Source organism: Heterocephalus glaber, unplaced genomic scaffold (genome assembly GCF_053883595.1).
Source record: "Heterocephalus glaber isolate CG9 unplaced genomic scaffold, H.glaber_assembly_v1.0 deba00001457, whole genome shotgun sequence".
NCBI classification, from domain to species: Eukaryota; Metazoa; Chordata; class Mammalia; order Rodentia; family Bathyergidae; genus Heterocephalus; species Heterocephalus glaber.
This window is the reverse complement of record NW_028258305.1, coordinates 4,234,609-4,259,016: the sequence shown is the minus strand read 5'-3', so window position 1 is coordinate 4,259,016 and position 24,408 is coordinate 4,234,609. Positions and strand designations below refer to the sequence as shown.

Below are 24,408 nucleotides of genomic sequence, written 5' to 3'. Positions count from 1 at the left end.
GCCCTGGGGGTACGCGTAGGGGACAGATGTGAGTTCCCCCTTGGCTTCACTGTGGGTGATGCTCACATATGGCAGCAAAAACAAGCTTTCTGTATTCCTAGCACTCTGGGAGGCTGCGATAGGAGGACTGCAGGTTTCATCTCAGCCTAGGTAACTTAGTGACTTAGTGAGACCCTGTCTCAAAAGAAAGGGGATGGGGCTGGGGATTTAGCTCAGTGGTTCCACCTCCTGCCTCACAAGCAGGAGGACCTGATTTTGATCCCCAGTACCAAAAAAAAAAAAAAAAAAAAAGAAAAAAAGAAAGGGGATGGTAAAGGGGGATGCAGCTTAGTGAGAAGGCTCTGTTGGTTCAATCTCCAGTGTGGAGGGGAGGTTCCTACGTTCTGTTCTCCAAAGCAAGACAGAGACCTTTTGGGTGCTGTTTCAAGGGCACTTCTGGGACTGAGTGATGAGGGTGTCCTTTGAGGCTGGGGCAGCCAGACCCTGTGCTTCTCCTGGGTGCAGCAGGGACCCCTCTCCCAACCTCCCGCTGGCCCCCATCTGTCCTCTTCCTCCTGAGACCCCAGGGCTGCTGCGGTATCCAGGGCTGCTGCGGTATCCAGGGCAGGGCCGCAGCCCAAAGGCCTTAGTTGGGAGGCCAGGCCAGATAAGGACAAGCCAGCCTTACCTCAGATTCCCGACTGCTTGATTAGGCATGCTTCCCTCTTTCTCACTGTCTTTTGGGAAGGCTGAAAATAAACACTTTTGTAATACTGACTTGTAATTCACACTTCCCTGACAAGTCACTCAAACTGTGGCCACAGCCAGTTTACACAGGGGCTTGACGGAAGCCGCAGTATTCAGCAGGCGCTGTCTCATTTCCAGCTTGCCCTTGCAGCTGGCCCTGCTGTTGCAGCCAGTGAAGGGGCCTGGGCAGAAGGCCCGGCTGCAGAACCATGGAACACTGTGCCAGAACTAGAAATCAGGCTGTGAAAGCCAAGGGCTGGCTCGGAATCGTTGAAAACTTTGCCTGGAAGGGATGATGGAAACCTGTGAATTCAAGATCCTTCTTCTACATGGCATCCTCGCTTAAAATGACCAGACCTGTTAGTAGAGGAGCCAGCCTCACAACCCTGAGCTCTGTGCCCCACTAAGCATACTTTGGTAATTTTTTAAATCTCATTTCTTTTTTTTTTTCTTTTCAGTGCCAGGGATTGATCTCAAGACCTTGCACTTGCTAGGCAGGCCTGTTGCCACTGAGCTAAATCCACGGCCCCTTAAAATCTGATTTCTTTGATTTAAGTTTTACTGTGGAAAATTTTTCTTCTTTTTTTTTTTCAGACAGGGTCTCCCCATGTAGCCCAGGCTGGCCTGGAACTCGCCCCAGGCATGTGTCCCTGTGCCCAGCTCAGATGACCCAGTTTCTTCAATGAACATATGGAAGGGGAAATTATGGATAGGGGAGTATAAATTTTAAAAGCTTTTTAAAAGATCAACGAATGTAATGTGTGGACTTTGGATCCTGATTTAAACCAACTGCAAAATACATTTTTGACACATTCAGAGATAATTCAGTATAAACTGGGTGTTATGGCACTAAGAGCTACTGTTACTTTCCTGGATGTGATATGGCCGCATTACTCTCTCTCTCTCTCTTTCTGGGATTGGACCCAGGACCTTAGCACTGACCTATACTCCTAGCCCTTTTTTATCTTTTACTTTAAGACATGGTATAGCTAAATTTCCCAGGCTGGGCTCAAACTCACAAGCTTTCCTGCCTCAGCCTCCTAGAGTGTTGGGAATACAAAAGTGTACACTATATCTGGCTATTTTTAAAGCTTTCTGTTGGAGATATGTATTGCTACTGGGTCCCATGGTACATGCCTCACTGGTGGGGAGGTCAAGCCAGGATGATTGTGAGTTCTAGGCCAGTCCGGGCAATTTAGTGAGATTCTGTCTCAACATAAAATTTTAAAAGGGGTGGGGATATAGTTCAGTGGTAGAACATTTGCCTTGCATGCACAAGGTGAGAGAGAATGAGACAAACAGACACAGAGACAGACTGGCTCTGTGTTAAGGATAAAGTTGTATGGAGTGTCTGGTTGCTGAGGAAGAACATAGGAAATAAAACAACAAACAGAGACAGTTGTTGAAATTGAGTGACGAGTCCATGGCTGTTCACTATAATCTTTTCTCTACTTTTGAACATATTAGAAATTTTCCACGATGGCCAGGTGTGGTGGTGCATGCCTGTAATCCCAGCTACACGGGAGGCTGAGGCAGGAGGTTCACATATTTGAGTCCCATCTGAGCAACTTAACAAGATCCTGCCTTAAAAATTAAAAAGAATAAAAATCGCCGATGTAGCTCAGTGGTAGAGCACTCCCGGTTTCAATCCCCAGTGCCACAGAAACGAAACAAAACAAAACAAAACAAAAACTTGGGTCATCTGTCCTTTAGGAGGCCCCTCATTTTCAGTTTGGCCGGTGCATCTGGCTGGTGTTTTTGAACCTTGTTTTTCATCCTGTTTCCTGTACCTTGGTCCCTAAGATGTTGAGCAGGGTTTTCTGCCGAGGGCACTCTTCCTCCCCACCACTTCTTTCAATTTTTTTTCAATTTTTTTTGGTACCAGGGATTGAACTCGGGTCCTTGCACTTATGAGGCAGGCGGTGGAACCACTGAGCTAAATCCCTGACCCCAAAATATGAATTATTATTATTTTTTTTGGTACTGGGGATCGAACTTAGGACCTTGTGCTTTCGAGGCAGGCGCCGGAACCACTGAGCTAAATCCCCAGAGAATTCCCCACCACTTCTTAGGGACGTCTGGCAATATCTGAGGACACATTTGGGACCACGGCTTGGGGCTGGGATTCTGCTGGCATCCAATGACTAGAAGTCAGAGATGCTCTGAATGTCCTATAGTGTGCAGGACTGCTGCCTGCCAAGAAGAATTTCATGTCCCCAGATGTCACCAGGGCTGAGGCTACAAAACCCCTGATTTAGATAAGTGATTAGATTCAGGTTTCTCTTTTTTTGGAAGAATGTTTCACAGTTGGTACCATGTCCTTCCAAATCCATCACTTCAGGAGGAATCTGCATTAGAAGAAAAGGTGATGTTGAGGATGGCCAGTGGGATCAGTGGTCGGCCTGGCACAGCCATTGTAGAGTTTTCCGAACTGGCACATTTTAAGAGCAAAAGGGAATAGGGGAAGACTGGAAATAGCTAGCAGACAGGCACATGCTGGCATTCTTACCCATTGATTTTTCCAGTTTGACTCATCCCTAATTGTTTCTTTCACTTTCTCTTTTCAGTTTTCATCAAAGTCACATGCTTTTCCTAGACTTTTTGTGGTTCTTTCAGTTGGTTCTTTGTATATCTGAATGATGTGGTTACATGCCATTTCTTGGTTTTCTGTTTGGGGATCTTTTAATGACTCCTTATGAAAGAATATGGACATTTATCTTTCTGATAATGCTCCAGAGTCTTACTAACTTTCCCATGCTGGCCTAGGACTTGGCATCCTCCTGACTCAGCCTCCTGAGTAGCTGGGATTACAGCTGTGTGTCATCAGGCTTGGCTGCATGTTAATTTTTAATGAAACTACCAGTTTTCCCAAGTTGTGGTACCATTTCACAGTCTCCCCAGCAGAGGAGAAGAAAGCTCCAGGGGCCAACAGCTTTGCCAATGTATGGTTTGGTCTGTCATTTAAGCTGCAGATGTCCCAGTAAGTGTAGTAGGATCTCTTGGTGGTTTTTATTTGCATTTCTAATGATTAACAATGATGAGCAAGTTTGCATGTGCTTATTTGCATCTGTACATCCACTTTTGGCAATTGTCTTTTCACATCTCTTTTCCATTTAAAAAATTTCTTACTGCGTTTTGAGATTTCTTTACATATTTTACATGCAAATCCTTTTTTGAGTCAAGTGTGGTGGTGCATGCTTGTAATTCCAGCACTCAGGAGGCTGAGGCAGAAGGATCACTGTGAGTTCAAGGCCAGCCTGGGCTACATAGTAAGACCCTGTCTTAAAAAACAAAACAAAATGACAACAACAAAAAAACCAAAACAAATCTTTTATCAAATACAGGACTTGTGTATGCTGGCTCCAAATCTGAGATTTGCCTTTCATTTTCTTGAAGATGTGTTTTGGAGAGCAGATATTCTTACATCCAATTTTCTGATTTTTTTATTCTCTTGATTGTGGTTTTGCAATTGTACCTAAGAAATCTTTAATGAAGGTCTCAAAGATTGTCTCCTGTTCTCTTCCAGAAGTCAGTAGTTTTAAGTTTTTGGTTTAGGTCTGTGACTGTTTTTTTTTTTTTTTTTTTTCTGGTACTGGGGATTGAACTCAGGACCTTGTGCTTATGAGGCAGGGCAGCACCACTGAGCTAAATCCTTGGCACCATGACTCATTTTGATAAGGAAATAATGCACAACAGGGCAGGCCTTTGCCTTTGTCCCCCACCATGTTTTTGCCATAAAAAGTTCTATTCAGGAAATGTAACTGTTTGTGCTGAACAATGTTCCTGCCCAATGTATCAAAGTGTTCTGCTCAAACAATGTAAGTGTTTGTACATGGTGCTACACAATGTTTCTAACTAAGTTTTAAGAAAATTATGTTAACTCTGCTCATCCACTTCAGTGAGCATGCTCGCCCAGTAGGTGAGCTCACTTCCCTCCACCCCGTAGATCACTACATAAGGTTGCTCCCATTTTTGTTCAGGGCTCAGAATTTGGAGTGCTTAAACTCTGGGCTAGCTGGCTTAATAAGGTTTTGTATTTCTCCACCTCTTGAAGTGCCTTTTAGATTCTTGTGTCTTCAAATCACTGTAGCTGTAATATAGAGCTATAACACTTGGCTGTAATGCTGAGCTGTCTCACTTTCCCACATTTGTTCCCTGACTGGGAAGCCAATAATGCTTGCCCTTTGAGCTGCTGGCTTGGAGTTGGAGAGTAGCCACTGGGAGCCCTCTCTGAAGAACAAGGTGGTGCACTTCCACCCTGTGTGGTAGTTCCTCTTTAATCAGGTGAGGCTAACCAATGACTGGTCTCCTGACTGGACTCGAGAGAAGAGGTGAACTAAAAACCCCTTAAGACTTCAAGATAAGGTAAGGCCTGGGGAACCAGTTCAGACCCAATCAGGTCTGTTGTAGTGGACAGAAGGGAAGCTTGATTGCCTTCCATAGTCTCAGGTCAGAGACTTCAGTCAGGCACCTCCCTAAAGGGGGAAGGAATGTTTTAACCTCTGGATGACTGTCTGATTGTGTGAGTGAGTATAACTGTTTCATTGGATGTGACAACTAGTCTTTGCATCTCCATGGCTTTGGCTATGGAGTCTGATTGGACCCTAACCTGTGGTTTTGTGGTGAGGTCGTATGGCATAATGGTGACTCATCTCCTGTATTAGGAGGTTGACCAGGCTTGGGGTTATGAATGCACCTTCAGCCAAGACATGCCTAAGGTCCCTTGAGGGACATGGTCAGGCTGGCTCTGAGTGGTCTCCTCTCTGGGGACTCCCATCCTTTGTTCTGTCACTGTTCAAGGGCACTACATACACCATAATACACAGAGTAAGCCCACTGTTTTAGACTATATGTTACTAAATTTTAAGAATGGCTTCAATGGAGATTATGGTATTAAGATGAAGCCTTTCAGGCTTAAGATCTTCTGTGAAATTGAATGACCTAAATTCAATACCAGATGGCCCTCATAGGGGACTTTAGATGTCCCTGCAGTCCGGGCAGTCTGGAATGTAGTCACAGGTAACCCCAGAACCCTAGTCAGCTCCCTATATCAATTCCTGGGTAGAGATTGCCCAGACCCTACCACCTTGGGTCTGATTTTGCATTAGGAAGGGACAGAGCCAGGTTTTCATAGCCCAAAGCTGTGGCCACCTCTCCAAGACCCGCTAAAAACCAATTCATCAGGGTCCACCAGAAGAAGATTTTCTGCCACCATCTACGATTACATTTTCTTCCATAATATATAGCAAAAATTTTTAAACCTTTAACAGAAAATACATTTTTTTTGAAAAAGCAAATATTTGTACATTTTTAATTCCACCACTAAAGGAATATCCTGTACACAATTTTGAGAATAGTTGATGTCTTTAAGATGGATATTTTACAATTTCAGTAAAAAAAATACAACATGAAGCTGCTGCTGTCACAGATCACTGTAGTAAAAAGATATAAATGCAATCCATGTCGTAGAAATAATATATATATCCTCTGATATTTTACAAACTTTGTACTAAATTAAATTATAAAATTAGAAAAGACCATAAACCCACTTATTAGTGCCAATTTTTCATAAAAAAAAAATCAGCCATGTCCTAGCTATATCTTAAATACTGTAAGAGGCCATATCTGAGCAGATACTTTAAAATATACAGTCAGTATAAAATAACTTTGTGCTTGGTTGGCAAATGAAAAATGACGCATGTTTTATTTTTGTAACCAAGCCTGAATGTATCCTTACTATAAGCTTAAAAGAAAAAAATCTCAAGGAGGTTTCAAAAAAAAAAAAAATCCCCCTTGGGCCCGTGCAACTCAACTTGTATGATATGATTCTCTTGTTTTCTTTTTAGTTCGCCATGACCGGCTGGAATTGCTGGTTAGAATACTGCATGTTTTTTAAGCTAAAATTCAAGCCATCTACAAAAGACTTCTCGTTGAGGCCTCCATAGGCTGCAAACACGTCAAAGGCATTGCTGTACTGGAGAGGACTGAGGTTACAGGGGCTGTCATCTGGGAACATCCCACTGGCACTGCCACCTTGACCCTGCATAGTGGGGAAGATAAATTCCTTGGTATTGGGAGAGAGCGCAGAGGTTTTCTGCTGTTGCTGCTGTTGCTGCTGCTGCTGCTGCGGAGGCGGCGGCAGGGGTGGTGGTTGGGATGGTGGCTGCTGCTGCTGCTGCTGCTGCTGGGGTTGGGGATGCTGCGGGCCCCCCAGGCTCAGCCCATACAGAGAGTGCATGGAGGATGAGATGGCTTTCTGCTTCAGGAGGTCACTCACGGTCAGGCCCAGGTTGATGGGAGAAGTGCAGGCCACCTTGTTGCTCTGGCCACTGTTCTTCATTTTGGTGGAGCTGAACTTGGTGACAGCGAAAGTATTCTGCCACCATCTTACTTCCTTGAGCCATTGTCTGTGCCTTCATTGCTGGCTCCTGTTCTTCCTGAGAGCCACTGCCTTCAAATTCCCCACTGCCAGCCGCACCTGCTAGTCCACCTTCCAGCTCATCACCTGCCCAGGCAGCCAGTCCATTTCCAGGACCACCAGTGTCTCCAACTGATTCACCTCTAAATCCTACAATAACTCCATCACCAGCTAGTCTTCTTCTCTACCTCACCACTCCCTGCACCAGCCTGTGACTCTCCCACCATTCCATGTGGTGATGAGATCACTTCTTCTGAAACTCCTCTGGTAAGACACCTCCAGTAAGCTCAACCTCCTGCCATTCAATTGCCCATCCATGAGACCCAATCTCCACCCACCATCCTGGATGATGGCACCATCCATCCTGGGCGAGCCACTCTCTACTACCAGCCCTTTTGAACTGGAAACAGTTCTTCTGAACTGGAAACAACACACACCATCATACTCTGAGAAGCCTCAGGCCCTCATTGATCTCATGGAGTCTGTCTGTCAGACCCACCTGTCCACCTGGAATGAATGCTGCCAGTTGCTTTTCACCCTGTTCAACACTGAAGAGAGGTGTAGAATCATCACTGAGGCCAGACCATCATCCAAGGTATGGCCCTGACTGGCCAAGATCCAGCAGACTGGGCCAAGGAGATGGCTCCCGTGACCAGGTCACAATGGGACTTTCACTCCACAGGGGGTCAAAAGGCCCTCATAAGATACCACGAGGCCATCCTGCAAGGGATCCGTGCTGCTGCCAAAAAGCCAACAAACATGTTCAAGACTGACTGTGTGTTATAGAAGCCAGACAAGTCACCCAGCGACTTCTATGAATGACTCTTCGAGGAGTTCTGAGTTTTCATGCCCTTCGACCTTGAGGCCCACCAAAACCAATGCATGGTCAACGCTGCTTTTGTGATCCAGTCTGATCCTAACATCTGCTGCAAACTCCAAAAGCTCAAGGAATTCACTAGCATGAATGTCACCTAGCTGCTTGAGGTGGCAACAAAGGTCTTTGCTGAGACCTCGGAGCCCAATGAGAGGCAGAAAAGAAAAGAAAATAAAAGGTCTTGCTCCTCGCAGCTGTGCTCGGAAAACTAAGTCCTACTTGCAGGCCAGGACCACCACACAAGAGGGGAAACCAACTACTAACCCCCTTGCACCCAGACAAATGGGCTTATTGCAAAGAAACTGGACACTGGAAAAATGAATGCCCCAACTGAAGGCAAAACACATCAAACAAAAAAGCTTCTGACCTCACTGGCTCCAACCAGCAATCCAAACCTCTAGGGCTCAGTCAGCAGGCTCCCAACTGCACTGGTTCTCATTACCAGCCTGAGCCTCCAATGCCTAACCTGACTGGACTTTTGGAAATTGATTCAGGCTAGGACAGACCAGGCCCTCTCAGTCTAGGCCCCCAAGAACCCACTGCCAAAATGGCAGTTGAGGGCCAACCTGTGACTTTCATGATTGACATGGGAGCCGACCATTCTCTGGTGGACCACTGTGGTGGCACCCCTTATCAACAAATAAGTTACCATTGTGGAGGCCACAGGATCCCAAACTGCCCCTTTTCCAGCTTCAATCCTGTCACCTAGGAGGTCATGAAGTAGTTCGCAAACTCCTCTATCTGCTTGATTGTCCTGTTCCTCTTCTGAGACAAAAGCTACTGACCAAACATGGAGCCCAAATTACTTTCACATCAGAAGGGCCAACCTGCTTGACCCTCAGTGGTTAAAAAGGCCTAGTCTTGTTAGTCTCTGTCCCCAGAGAACAAGAATGGAGACTACACAGCACTGACCAAAAAGAAGTAAACCCTCCTGATCTTCTAGAGGACTTTCCAGAAGTCTTGGCTGAAAAGTCCCCACTAGGGCTAGCCAAAAATTAGGCCCCAATCATAGTAGACCTCAAGCCAGGGGCCACTCCTGTCAGACTCAAACAGTATGCCATGCACTTAGAAGCATGATTTGGTATTCCTGAGCACATTAATTGCCTCCAAGAAGCAAAAATCCTCAAAGACTGTCTGTCTCCCTAGAATACTCCCCTGCTATCAAAAAGCCTGAAGGAGGCTACTGTCATGTGCAAGACCTCTGAGCTGTCAGTACTGCTGTAGTGACCCTCCACCCAGTTGTACCTAACCCATATTCCTTACTGAGCCTGCTCCTACCTGAGGGAGCCTGGTTTACCTGCCTGGATCTCAAAGGTGTCTTCTTCTGTCTATGACTGGCCCCTCAAAATCAGCCACTATTTGCCTTTGAGTGGGAAGACCCTGACACTGGACAAAAGACATACCTTACCTGGACATGGCTCCTACAGGGCTTCAAGAATTCTCCCACACTGGGGAATCTCTAGCTGCTGACCTGGCTGCTTTCCCTGGGGAAAGACTGAACTGCACTCTGCTACAATATGTAGGTGATTTCCTGTTAGCAAGTAAAACCAAAGAAGACTTTTGGCAAGAAACATTTGTCCTCCTCCAATTGCTTCTAGATATTGGCTACAAAGTATCCTGGAAAAAGGCCCAAATATGTGGGCCTTCTGTTCAGTACCTGGGATTCATCATCACCAAGGGGCACTGATTCCTGGGGCCTGAGAGAAAACAGGTCATCTGCTCCCTCCCCAGGTCAACCAACAAAAAGAAACTTTGTGAGTTTCTGGGAGCAGCCAGATTTTGCAGGATTTGGATACCAGGATTTGCTGAGAAAGCCAATCCCCTGTGTGCCACCCTCATGGGGCCAGAAAACTAGCCTCTAAAAAGAAAAGACTCACAAGAATCTCTCTTCAAAGAAATAAAAAGATGACTCATCAGCATCCCTGCACTGGGTTTACTAGAGGTAAGCCGAGAATTTAGTCTCCTTGTTCATGAAAAAGACCATGTAGCTCTGGGAGTCTTGACTCAAACTGTCCAAACAGACACTGTGGTGGCTGATTGGTCCCCTTGCCTCTGTGCCCTGGCAGCAGCTGTTACTCTCATCAAGGAGGCAGACAAGCTGACCTTGGGACTAAGCCTTCAAGTAAAAGTCCTCCACTTAGTTATGACTCTGATGAACAGTGAAGGACATAAATGGCTTTCAAATGCCAGAATGGCCCAACATGGGGACTACTCTGTGAAAATCCCAGGGTCAGCTTGGAAACAGCACAGACTTTAAACCCAGCCACTTTTCTGCCTGCTGAAGAGGGCCAACCAGACCATGACTATGAAGAGGTCACTGACAAGCTGTTCTCCAGCTGACCTGATCTCACCGAAAAGCCTAAGCCTCAACCAGATGCTACCCTGTTCACTGATGGCAGCAGCTTCATATAAGATTGAGAACAACTGGCAGAGCATGCAGTCACTACCACGGAACAAGCTATTGAATCATGTCCCCTTCCTGAAGCATGGTCAGCACAGAGAGCAGAGCTCTTGGCCCTCATTTGAGCCCTCCAATGGGCTCAAGGAAAGATTGTCACTATTTATACTGACTCAAAGTATGCTTTCGCCACTGTTCATGTTCACGGGGAAATATACAAAGAGAGGATTTTTAACAGCAGGGGGAAAAGAGATTAAAAATTAAAAAGATATTCCAACTCCCAGAAGCAATCTGGGAATCCAAAAAGGTGGCCATCATGCACTGCTGAGGACACCAAAGAGGACAAGACTTTCTCACAAAAGGAAACCAACTGGCTGACCAGGCAGCTAAAGAAGCCACCAGAAAACCCAGATCCAATGTCCTTGCACCCTTACAGGTTTTCAAAGATGGTCAGATCAGATGTCCAGAAACCAGGCCTACAGATGGACAACTTTTTGCCAAAGAAAAGGCCTACATGAAAGTTTATAAAATTTTACCTTGGGACTGTCTTGAACCACTGTTTTACACATCCGGATGCAGAAAACAATCCTGGATGCTATTCACCAGAAGAAAATCTGTGGGCTCAGGAACAGGGAGACTTCAGGGTGAGATTGGGCCTCTACATCTTGCCAGATACCGGAATCTTTATCCTGTCTCACAGTGTTGTTCTGGAAACTCATGAAAAGACCCATCTAGGAAAGACAAAACTAGAAAATCTCTTAAAGAGATGTTACTATATTACAAAACTCCCCTCGCTCTGTGCTACAGTCTGCCAAACATATAAGACCTGCACCTGCTACAATCCTATCCAGAAACTACATACAGGAATGTCATGATTTGACTTATAAATAGACTTTACTGAAGTGAAACCCAGTTTTAGATACAAATACCTGTTGGTCATAGTCTGCACTTGTTCTGAATGGGTCAAAGCCAAACCAACCAGGACAGAAAAACCCCAAGAAGTTATTCAGCTCCTCCTCAGAGAAATCATTCCCGATATGGACTCCTCCTATCAATTGGAAGTGACAGTGGGCCTGCCTTCGTGGTTGAAGCTGTCCAAGGCCTCTCTAATATGCTAAAGATTAAATGGAATCTACACACAGCCTATAGGCCACAAAGTTCAGGGAAAGTAGAACACATGAATCAAATCCGTAAAACCATATTGCCAAGACACAGAAGCAGAGTGGCCAGACATGTTACCTCTGGCCCTGCTCAGAGTCAGGTGCACACCTGAACCCTCAGGTTATTCCCCATATGAGATAATGTTTGGAAGACCTCCTTCAGTCATCAGATATTTTGGGGGAGATGTTAGACAACTAGGAGATACTTATGTGGCCTTAGAGTTACAAACATTAGGCAGCCAAAGTCTTTTCACAGATTAACAAAACTGTTTTAGAAAGAACCCCCATTCCTATGGGTAATCCAGTGAGATTCAGGGTAGATTAAAGATTGGAAAAAGACACCCCTCCAGCCTACATGTCTAGGGCCTTATACTGTTATGCTTCCTACTCACACTGCTGTCAAAGTCACAGATGCCACTCTGTGGGTCCATCAAACCTGAGTAAAAAAGGCCCACCCCACAGAGGTTTCAGACACCTGGACTAGACCCTCAGACCCCCAAAATTCCCTTCAGGACTCAACTCAGATGAAAGACCTTTGGACTCAACCTCACCTTGGAAACATCACCAGCAGACAACAGCCCTGCACTAGTCACACCAGAAGCTGACCAGTCTCTGCGTAGCCAAAGCCTGAGGACACTATTCACAGGACACCTTACATCACCCTATAGACTGTTATCATAATACCTGGTTTCTAGGCCTCCTTGGACCACTTACCTTAATTTTTGCTGCGGTCCTTGCTGCAGTTGCCCCAGCAGACTGGACAGCTGTCCATAGGAGTATCCCAGCCTTTGTCTTTATCATTAGTATAGGGTGTTTCACCAGTATTCTTTGTCACCTTTGAAGATAAGTTGTTCACCCATGACCTAACTGATAATGACCAGCAGCAATAACCTGATATTGCTGTTGGTCTCCATGGTGACAGTCTTGGGACATGATGGCCCAGACACACTACTCCCTTATCTTTCTAACACCCTAGAGCTGGCCCATCTCTTACTAAATCAATACCACCCCAGTCTCACAGAGGACTGCATATTATGCCTTTCTGTTTCCTCAGCCTCCATAGAGGCCACCCCTGTCTCACTCTAGGCTTGGGCATTGTCCACATCAGCCTGTCATCCTACTGTACACCTTAAGAACCCTCCTTCCACTAAGGTCGCTGCTTCACTCAAAGAGGACTTCTACAGAAAAAGTCAGGCCACAACACACAGACCTATATTTGATCCCATCTCTACTGATGTTAAGCTCACCTTTTAGGTCCTCCGGGAGGCTTCCATTCCTCTGCTGTGTTGGGGCCTCCCAAGGCATTGGGACATCTGTTGCCTTCTGACTATAACTTCACCTTAATCTTACACCCTCCCCACAAACATCTTAATATATGGGTCAACTGAGGCACTTGCCAGTACTGCCTCAGCAGCTGGCCCAAACTAGACACCTCCCAGCTGATCAATGTGAAGTCCCAGTCCTGTAAGGGATGTGAACTCCCTTACCTAGGGGACTTCTTCTGGGGAACCACAGAGCCTAAACCCCTTCCAACTGCCTGCTCTTACCCAATCCCAAAGGCTCACAAGAGTGGTTACTAACTGATACAAACAGGTTACTGTCACACTGGGAAAACAAGCTGGAATGTAGCTCAGTGGTACCACACCTGCCTGGCAAGAGCAAGGCCCTGAGTTTGATTCCCAGTACCAGGAAAAAAAAAAGATAACACTGGGAAAACAAAACTCAAGATGCTACCCAAGAGATTCACATAGGACAAGCACCCCCTCTTACAGGAGCAGCCCTAGCCTTAACATTGAGTGCATGGGAAGGACATAAAAGAGCCATCATACATCCACAACCATTTTTGTATGTCCTCTTCTGGTATGTTCTGGCTCTGTGAGACTTCTGCCTATCTCTGCCTCCCTGCTAACAGGACGGGAACCTGCACTCTTGTCTATTTTGGCCTCAATATAGACATTGCCCCTGGGGAGACTGATTTCCAATCTCAGTCCAGGCTCACACTCAACTTCACCAAGCTCCCTTCCTGATACCTCTGACAGTAGGCTTCAGAATAACTTCAGGGATGGGGCCCCAAGTCACAAGTATAACCACTGCAGCTCTCACTATCAGTCACTCTCTCAGGAATTAGCCAATAATTTAGAAGTAGTCTCTAATTCTATAATAGACCTACAAAAAGAGACTTTTTAGCTGCAGTCACTCTTCAAAACTGCCACACCTTAGACTTACTAACAGCAGAAAAAGAGGCTTCCTGAATCTTTCTCAGGGGAGAGTGTTGTTTCTGTGTTAATAGATCAGGGGTCATTTACCAAGCTGTAAAAATTCTCCTAGACAGTGCTGCCAAACTCCAGGAATAACCCAAACCAGCAGGTTTTGGAGTGGCTCAGAGTGGGCAAAGACAGACTCTCTGAGCTAGCCATCATTTGGAGGGAGTATCAGGTGACTAAGGAGGGCAGTGGTAATCCTAGGACAATGAGAAGCAGATGAAGATCTTAAGTCAGGAGGTTCTTCTGTTAAGGACAGTAAGGACTGTAAGGACTGTAAGGATAGCATTCTTACAATGGTTGGTAGGATGAATTAAGTTTGACAAGGAATTAGTCCCTCCCCAGGTGAAACCTTTCTCTTTTAGTATTGCTACGTGGTTCTCAAAGAACCATGATGTATTCAGCTGATGCAGTCTTTCTGTTGAGTGCCACAGTGTCAAGGGACCCTTGAGGCCTTATCTGTGACTGGAAGCAAAATGGAGTTATGTTTCCACATGCCATAGCCGGCTTGCGGACAAAGTGACATTGAGCCTTAGACAGCTATAATTGTACTTTAATTATGAAATGATCCCCCCCAATTTATGTAGAATTGCTCTCAACACTCCTGGGATAACTGGACAACATGATTTGGCCCTCTGCTCAGAACCTTGGTCCCCATATTCCTGCTGCTGATCTTTGGCCCTTGTCTTTTCAGGTACCTCATGGTTCCTACAAGATTGGGTTCAGGCTCTCACAAGATAGTGCATCAGTTACTGGAGCTCACCTATGCTATAACCCTGTAGCTACTAGTGGTGCCCTGTGAGGCTACACCTACTTAAGGGTATCAAAGGGGGGAAATGATAAGGAAGTAATGCACAACAGGGCAGGCCTTTGCCCTTGCTCCGCCCCCATGCTTTTGCCATAAAATGTTCTGTTCAAGAAATGTAACTGTAGTGGATAATGTTCCTGCCCAATGAATCAAAGTGTTCTGCTCAAACAATGTAAGTGTTTGTATATGCTGCATGATGTTTCTACCTAAGGTTTCAAGAAAGTTCTGTTAACTCTGCCCATCCACTTCAATGAGCATGTTCACCTGGCAGGTGAGCGCACACCCCACCCTGTAGATCTCTATTTAAGGTTGCTCCCATTTCTGTTCAGGGCTCAGAATTTGGAGTGCTTGAATGCCTCTGGGGCTGCTGGCTTAATAAAGTTCTGTTTTTCTCCACCTCTTTGAGTGGCTTTCAGATGTTCATGTCTTCAAATTGCTGTAGCTGTAATACAGAGCTGTAACACTGAGCTGTAACTCTTGGCTGTAATGCTGAGCTGTCTCACTTTCCCACAACAATTTGAGTTAATTTTTTCATATAGTTGGGGATGGGTCAAAATTCAACTTTTTTTCTGCATATGAATGTCCAGATTTTTTATTTGAGACAGCCTCCCCGGTGCTGACATTACAGGCATGTGTCACCATGCCCAGCACCAATGTCATTACTGAAAAAGACCATTTTCCTCCATCAAACTACTTTTTCTTTTTTTTTTTTTTGTACCAGGGATCAAACTTGGGTCCTTGCACTTGCAAAGTAGCCAGCGGAACCACTGAGCTAAATCCCGAGCCCTACTTTTTCATTTTTGCAAGGATTTATTTCTATGTTCTCTATTTTATTTCATTTTTTTATGTATATATCCTGAATTTAATACTATACTCTTGGTTATTGTGGCTTTACACTATCTTGAATTAGATTGTATACATTCTCACATTTATTTCTCTCTTTCAAAGTTAATTGGCTATTCAAGATCTTTTGCATTTCAAAATGGATTACAGAATCAGCTTGTTAATTTAAAAAACATACTGTCAATGTAAAAATGTACAACATAACATAAAATGTAAATTAATGTGTGTCAATATGTATGATATATTATATAATATAAAAAGCTTGCTGAAGCTGAGGATGGTGAATCACACCTGCAATCTTAGCATTTTGGGAGGCTGAGCCAGGAGAATTGCAAATTTAAACCCAGCCTTAGCAACTTAGCCAGTGAGTGAGACCCTGACCTAAAAAAAAACAAACCCTGGGATGTAACTCAGTTCAAAGGTCCTGCTTCAAGCCCCACTTTCCAGACAGACAAATACATAAAAATCTTCAAGCCAGGCATGTTGGCACACTCCAGTAATCCCAGCACTTAGGCTGAGACAGGAGTGAGTTTCAGTCCAGCCTAGCTACATTGAGAGTTCAAGACCAGCCAGGAGTACAAAGCATTTTAAAAAGGGGGTGTAGCTCAATGCAAAGGCCCTGGGTTCAGTCCTCAGTACCACAAAAAAGAAAAAATATGCTGGAGTTCTAATTAAGAATGTATTGTAGCAATAGATTTTTTTGTTTTGTTTTTTACTCTGAGACAGGGTCTCACTAAGTTGTGCACCCTGGATTCTAACTTTCGATCCTCCTACTTTGGCCTTCCAAGTAGCCACTACACTCAGCTCTTGGTTCAATCATTTTAGAAAATATTGGTTCAGTTATAGTTCATATCATTTCAATGGGATTTTATTAATTTTCATAGAAATTGTTTTGGGTGAATCTGTAACTTAGAAAAAATAGTGTTTTATTTCAGTTTAGAATAAGGTTTCATAAATGAATGTGATCCCTTCCATATTTTGGCTCAAAGTTTGGTTCAACTCCAATTCCTGGTTCTGATGTATCCACACCAGGAATTTTGCAATTATAGTTTAGATGGGTGGACTTGAGCTAAAGAATTGGTTTCCACTGAGGCTGGAATTTATTAATCCTGCTTTTTAAATACAGGAGTTAACAATCCTAATGGCTTTGAATGAGTCTAAATTTATCTCTGTGATTCAGTATGGTTAGAGTTACCACTTGTGATAGTTGTGTTAAAATTAACACATTAGCCTGTTTCACACTTGTTCTATGACATAAATGTACCAAGTTAGAAACTTCTCTGTTTTTATTCAAAAGTTTTGCATGTCTAAGAGTTGAGAGTTCTTTTACTGTGTTAGTTCTAGAACACTATCCTGGACTTTCTTTGTGTAGTGTCTCAGAAATTACACTTAAAGTTAAAGATCACAAGTTCAGTTTGTATGGAGATTCGGGAAGTGCTGTGACTTCCAGGAGAGTGCATGGATGGAGAGATGGGGCTGCAACTGGCTGTGTAGAGTCCAGGCAGGCAGAGCCAGGGATTGTGCTCAGGTTCCCAGACAACATGACATTTCAGTGAGGATCTAGAGATCTGAGTTCATATGAAAAGTCTTGATATTTATCTATCAGACACTAAGTTAAAAAGTCAAAATAAATGTGCAGGCCAAGCAATACATGTCTACAATCCTGATTCTTGGGTTGCTGGTTTTCGAAGTCCAATTTTAATGGCCTGCTTTTCTGTATCGCATCCCTGTTCTCTTCTATGCCTTCCTTGATGATTCCATACTTACTATTTTGGATAAAAATGTTGATAAGAGTCAGGAACTTCTGGGTATGGTGGCATATATTTGTAATCTTAGTATTGAGAGGCTGAGGCTGGAGGATCACCATGAATTTGAGGAGAGCCTGGGCTACATAGTGAGTTCAAGGTAAACCTGAACTACATAGCAAGACCCTGACTCAAAAAAGAAGACGTCCGGAGATTTAGCTCAGTAGTGCCGCCACCTGCCTTGCAAGTGCAAGGTCCTGAGTTTGATCCCCGGTACCAAAAAACAAAAAACAAAAACAAAACAAAACAGAAGAAGGGGGAGAGGGTGTAAAAAAGCAGAGCAAGGGCTGGGGATTTAGCTCAGTGGTTCTGCCGCCTGGCTCACAAGTGTAAGGTCCCGAGTTCGATCCCCAGTACAAAAAACAAAGCAGAGCATACTTGGTCACACCTGTAATTCTAGCTTCTTAGGAAGCTGAGGCAGGAAGATAGCAAGTTTGAGTCCAGCCTGAGCAATTAGTAAGACCTATCTCAAAATAAAAAAATCAAAAGATCTGGGAAATACCCCAGTGTTTCCTGAGTTCAATCCCCAGTATTGCAACAACAGCAAGAGAAGATAAAATATTTAATATGCACTAAACTAAAATCAAAATGGATTAAAGATCTAAATATTAAAAATAGAAATGCTGAATTGGCTGGAACAGAGGTTAGAAGACATTGGTGTAGGAAAAGATTTTATGAACAAAACCTCAGTTGCCTGTGAACTAGCATAATCAACAAGTTGGATCTCTTCTTATTAAAAAGCTTCTACACAGCAAGAGAAACCACCAACAGTGTGAAGAGACAACCTACAATGTGGGAAAAAATCTTCACCTGCTGTTCCTCAGACAAAGGTCTACTCTGTTGAATCTATAAAGAACTTGAAAAAATCAGACCTCCCAACTTAAAGACCCAATCCAAAAATGGGCATCTGAAATGAACAGACATTTCTCAGACAAAGTAGAAATAGCAAATAAACATATGAAAAAGTGTTCAACATCACTGGTCATTCGAGAGATGCAAATGAAAACAATGCTGAGATTCCACCTCACCCCAGAAAGAATGGCTGCTATCATGAAATCAACCAATGACAAATGCTGGCAGGGCTGTGGGGAAAGAGGAACCCTGCTTCCCTGGTGGTGGCAGTGTAGACTGGTGCAACCATTGTGGAAATCAGTATGGAGATACCTCAAAGAACTAGGACTGGAAGTCCCATTTCACTCAGCTATTCCCCTGCTGGGTATCTTCCCCCACAAAATTAAGAGTCATACCACAGTGATATATGTGCACCCATGTTTATAGTAGCACAATTTGTAATAGCTAAAACTTGGAAGCAGCCCAAATGCCCATCAACTGGAGACTGGATAAAGAAAATGTGGTTTTTTAATAAAATGGAGTACTACTCAGCCATAAAAAATAAGAAATTAGAGACATTTATTGCTAAATGGATGCACATTGAGGCAATACTCTTAAGTGAAATAAATAGGACACACATGTGTAAATACCAAATAGTTTCTCTAGTATGAGAAACTGAAAGTGTAAATAAGGACTAAAAGGTATAATAGATAATGTGAAATAGGAAGAAAAGGGGCAAAGGGGAAGGGGAAGTGGGAGGGGTAGAGAAAAGGAAAGAAGGGAAAGGAATCAATATGAGAAAAATGAAAAAATGGAGACAAAGTCTTTGTGAATAGGGAAGGGTGGAGGGGTTGAAGGGAGGGCAAGGGAAGGGGGAAAAAGAAGAACCAAGAGAGATTACGTAAAGGTGCAAATTTCCAATGATGAATGTCATTATATTGTATACCTAAAGTGTACCAATAAAATAAAAATTAAAAAAAGATAAAATATTTGAAAATGGATTCTTTCTCTCATTAATATAACATTTTCTTTTAAAAAATTTATGTTATTGGTATATTTTAGGTATACGATATAATGACATTCATCACTGGAGGGCTGGGGATTTAGCTCAGTGGCTCTGCTGCCTGCCTGGCAAGTGCAAGGTACCGAGTTTGATCCCCAGTACCAAAAAAAAAAAAATCATTGGAAATTTGCACCTCTACATAATCTTTCTTGGTACTTATTTTTCCCCCTTCCCCTACCTTCCCTTCAGCCCCTCCATCCCTCCCTATTTACAAAGACTGTTTCCATTTTTTCATTTTCTCATATTCCATTCCCTTCTTTTCTTTCCCCTACTCCTCCCACTTCCCCTTCCCCTTTGTCCCTTTTCTTCCTATTTCACGTTGTCTATTATACCTCTTAGTCCTTATTTACACTTTCAGTTTCTTACATTAGAGAAAATATTTAGTATTACACATATGTGTCCTATTTATTTCACTTAAGAGTATTGCCTCAATGTGCATCCATTTAGTTATAAATATCTCTAATTTCTTGTTTTTTTATGGCTGAGTAGTACTCCATTTTATTAAAAAAACCACATTTTCTTTATCCAGTCTCCAGTTGATGGGCATTTGGGCTGCTTCCAAGTTTTAGCTATTACAAACTGTGCTGCTATGAACATGGGTGCATATACATCACTGTGGTATGTAGCTTTCCTCTACATGAACAACAGACTCACTGAGAGAAATAGGGCAAACAATTCCTTTCACAATAGCATCCAAAAAACTGAAATACCTAGGAATCAACCTAACAAAAGAAATCAAAGACCTATTCTCTGAAAACTATAGCACTCTGAAAAGAGAGATTGAAGATGATATCAGAAAATGGAAAGACATCCCCTGCTCCTGGGTAGGAAGGATTAATATAGTGATAATGGCCATACTTCCAAAACTACTACATAGATTCAATGCAATCCCAATTGAAATCCTAGCAGCATACTTCAAGGATCTTGAGAAAACAATCCAAAAATTCATTTGGAACAAGAAGAGACCCAGAATAGCAAAAGCAATTCTAGGTAACAGAGACATGGCAGGGGGGTATCACAATCCCCAACTTGAAACTATACTACAAATCTACTGTGATAAAAACAGCATGGTACTGGCAAAGAAACAGACCTGAGGACCAGTGGAACAGATTAGAAGGTGCAGAAACAACTCCAGACACACTCAGCCACCTCATCTTTCTCAAAGGAGCCAAAAACCCTCACTGAAGGAAGGATAGCCTCTTTAATAAATGGTGCTGGAAAAAGTGGGTTTCAACTTGCCAAAGATTAAAACTAGACGTATATCTATCACCATGCACTAAACTAAAATCAAGATGGATTAAAGATCTAAATATTAAAACAGAAACTCTGAACCAGTTGGAACAGAGTTTAGGTAGAACTCTTGTAGACTTTGGTGTAGGAAAAGATTTTATGAACAAAACCTCAGTTGCCTGTGAACTAGCACAAATGATCAACAAGTGAGATATCTTCTTACCAAAAAGCTTCTGCACAGCAAGAGAAACCACCAAGAGTGAAGAGACAACCCACAATGTAGAAAAAATTTTCACCTGCTGTTCTTCAGACAAAGAAAGGTCTACTATCTAGAATCCATAAAGAACTTAAAAAAATCAGACCTCCCAAATTTAAAGACCCAATCCAAAAACGGGCATCTGAAATCAACAGACATTTCTCAGACAAAGAAGTAGAAATAGCAAATAAACATTTGAAAAAATGTTCAACATCACTGATCATTGGAGAGATGCAAATGAAAACAATGCTGAGATTCCACTTCACTCCAGAAAGAATGGCTGCTATCATGAAATCAACCAATAACAAATGCTGGTGGGGCTGTGGGGAAAGAGGAACCCTGCTCCACTGCTGGTGGGAGTGTAGACTGGTGCAACCACTGTGGAAATCAGTATGGAGATACCTCAAAGAACTAGGACTGTAAGTCCCATTTGACCCAGCTATTCCCCTGCTGGGTTTCTTCCCCAAAGAATTAACATTGCCTTTGATTCACAATCTATCACCTAAGATTCAAACAATATACCCCTTCTCATGGTCTCAGATGAGAAAATGATGGTGATGTGTCCAGGAACCCAGTTCCTTGGGTGTGGCTATTGCCCCGCTATGAATTTCATGAGTCATGGAAGATGATCACCATCATCTAGTAAAGAGGGCAGCAGGACATAATGATGCACTGCAGCGCACAGACATCTTATCTGTGTCTTCTGTCTTCCACTCAGCGGGTGCTGACTTCGTGTAGGGTGCAGGTGCAGCATGCAGTGGGCACCTGCCCTTTTCTGGCTTGCGCTGATCTACTTTCCAGATCTGAGTGAAAGGGAAGAAGGCCCTAAGCTGTGAGGCTGTGATCCTGGAGCCACTCACAGACATGGATGCTTTGTCCTGAGAAAGCTGCTCTGAGCTGAGTGCTAAAAGAGGCATTCTGTTATCTGGGGACTGCGACAACTTCCAACTATCTTCCTGCTTCTGCTCTTGCTCTCAACATGGGGACTGAAGTGATCTTTAAAAACCAAATTCAGATGTACTCTTTGCTTGAAATCCTGCTTTGAATGCCTGTCTCACACAGCCTAGAAGCAGAAGTCTTCTCCATCATGTAGAGAGAGTCCCCCTCAAGGCAGTCCTGTTTACCTCTACGTTCATCTCATAGCCAAAATGTGATAGAACCACATGTAAACTCAACCTTTATGATTCCAAAGTCCATGACTTTTAGATGATAGAAAACCTATTTGAAACCAGCTTATGCCTCAACTGGAACTTATTCCTAACTCTAATGGGTCATTCCCTGGGTGTATCTTGCTTCAAGGATGGCTCTATCCAAGTGCTCAAGAGATCAGGATTTGGGGCTCTCCCTCATTTCAGCTTCATTCTCTTTATGTGGTGACTACAGCAACATTAGGTCCTTATCACCATCAGCTTCAAACTCAGAATAGAGAAAACTGTCTTCCAGTAGATCCAGCAGAAGTCTCAGGACTGTGTCTCAGCAGTCCCAGTTGGCTAATGGATTCTCCCTGATCTCAGTGGTGCCAGGGGACAGCATGCTGCGTGGCCAGATGTCGGTCATGTGCCACCCATCCAGCTAAGGGTTGGAGATGGTGTTGAGTTCACCTCACTAGAACTGTATGAATAAAATTCTCTAGATTTATTGACACAGAGTGGCTTAGCCTTTTCACAGACAGCGTCATTTCCTTAGTTCTGGACCTATTTTTAGAAACCCCCACTAAAGATGAAAGGGTTATAGGCGGGGGCATGGATGCCGGACAAGGAAAGTTTCAGATGGCTGCAGTAGGTAGGCACTGCCTTTTGTTTGTTAGCTCATGTTTTATTCTTGCTTTTTTTGACTTTTAAAGAACCTAGGGTTTATAAAGAGTGAGCATAAAGCTGAACAATGACAGGACCAAGAATTCCAAGGCATGTGCCAGGATGCCATGCCATGCTCAAGTCAAAGTGAGTGGAATGGCAGGTGGTTGGGTAGTCTTTGGAGGCCAGAGGTGCATGGTGCTGTGTGTCCCTTCCTGCCCCTGAGGTCAGTGTGGAGCAGCTGCAGCTGGACCTCAGCAGGAGACTCCAGGGGTGCTGGGGAGGGAGGGTGTGGAGCTTCCCAGGAAACAAAGCCTCAGACCTAGAGGCTCTGGCTCAGTCCATGCATGGGGCTTTTTGGGGCTATGCATTACCCTCTGGCAATTATTATTCACTCTAGAAATTCCCTAGTTTCATTGACACAGAGTGATTTAGCCTTTTCACAGGCAGCATCATTTCCTTATTTTTGAATTTGTTAAGAAAAAACCAACAAAATTAACCAACCTCAAGCCTCCTAAAAAAGCTAGGCTGGAAGCTGAGACACAGCCCAGTGATGATAGTCCACCTCTCACAGACAAGAAGGGTCTGGACCCCGTGGAACTGGGTAGACAACTGTCTGAAGAGTCAGTGCTCGCACCTCTTCCCTCTCTGCCTTCTTTCCTTCTTTCCTCCTTTACCTCCTCCCCTCTCTTCCCTCCCTCCCTTCCTTCCTTCCTCTTTCCTATTTAAAAGTTCTCCATTCTTAATTTGCTTGGTTTATACTAATTATTGGTTATTAAGCATGTATCAGAAGTAAAAAACAAGCCAGGCACGGTGGTGCACAACTGTAATCTCAACACTCGGGAAGCTGAGACAGGAGGATCATGTGAGCTCAAGACCAGCCTGGACTACGTAGTGAATTCAAGCCCAGACTGAACTACATAGCAAAACCCTGTCTCAAAAACAAACCAAAGGATAAGAGAGAGACAGAGAGAGAGAGAGAGAGAGAGAGAGAGAGCGCCAATCCATGTAGAGTTTTGGGCTATTTGGTTTAAGCAACAAGTCCAAGGGCTGTACTTTTGCCAAAACACACAATCAGGGTATAACAGCTCCGTTCTAATCAGGAAACTCAGGCAACTACTATAAGAGCTAAGGATAGCCATGTCCTGATCATGCACCATGCTTTGCTTAGCAGAGTGAATGTCAGAAAGGGGTTTTAACAGTGGAAGTGGTAGCTAGTGGTCTGCATGACAAACATAGGCTCTCAGTTGGGTGAGTTAAAGATATTTGAGATTTAAAAATATTTCACAGCCACTTGTCTGGATAGAACAGAAGGATTTAGGAAGGCCTGTGGCCATGTGCTTAGGGAGGACACCAGAGACTTGCTCTGTAGATGGTCGTACATCCGGCCACTGGTTTAGGGTGATGTTTAGTTGCCTAATGCCATCTACAAGGGTAACAGAATTTTGTTTCTGGAGGGTTGTCTGTCTCAGATAAATGCTCCTTACAAGGTGTCAGTCAAGGCACCTCACAGGGTAGAGGGCATGGACTTCATGGGTCATGTAGAACAGGCTTCAAAACTCTCTTGGTTTGGCTTTTTTTTTTTTAAACTGGTAATTGAACTCAGGGTCTTTGTACTGTGCTATATCCTCAGCACCCTTCCCCCTTTGGTACTAGGAATCGAACTCAGGACCTTGCACTTGCCAGGCAGGCATGGTGCCACTGATCTCAGCCCTTATTATTAAAAAAAATTTTTTTTTGAGACAGGGTCTCACTTTGTAGCTTAAGGCTGGTCTTGAATTCACTGTGTAGCCCAGGCTAGCCTTGAACTTGTGCCTATCCTCCTGCCTCAGTCTCCTGAGTGCTAGGATTATAGGCATGCGCCATCATGCCTGGCTGGTTTGCTTAGTAATAAATTGTTTTTAGTAAGTGTTTATATATGTGGCAGAATGTGGTGTGAGAT

At 43.8% G+C, this 24,408-nt stretch overlaps 1 protein-coding gene across 1 annotated transcript in view; it reads right to left on the bottom strand.

Moving 5' to 3' along the window:
• Positions 1–6,034: 6,034 nt before the first annotated feature.
• LOC101699455 (protein Tob1-like) overlaps positions 6,035–24,408 on the bottom strand; it is a 49,559-nt gene continuing 31,185 nt past the window's right edge. The window contains exon 2 of the mRNA XM_087216255.1: positions 6,035–7,102. Coding sequence (XP_087072381.1) covers positions 6,569–7,102 — 534 coding nt within the window. The 3' untranslated portion in view covers positions 6,035–6,568. The remainder of the gene's footprint in view (positions 7,103–24,408) is intronic.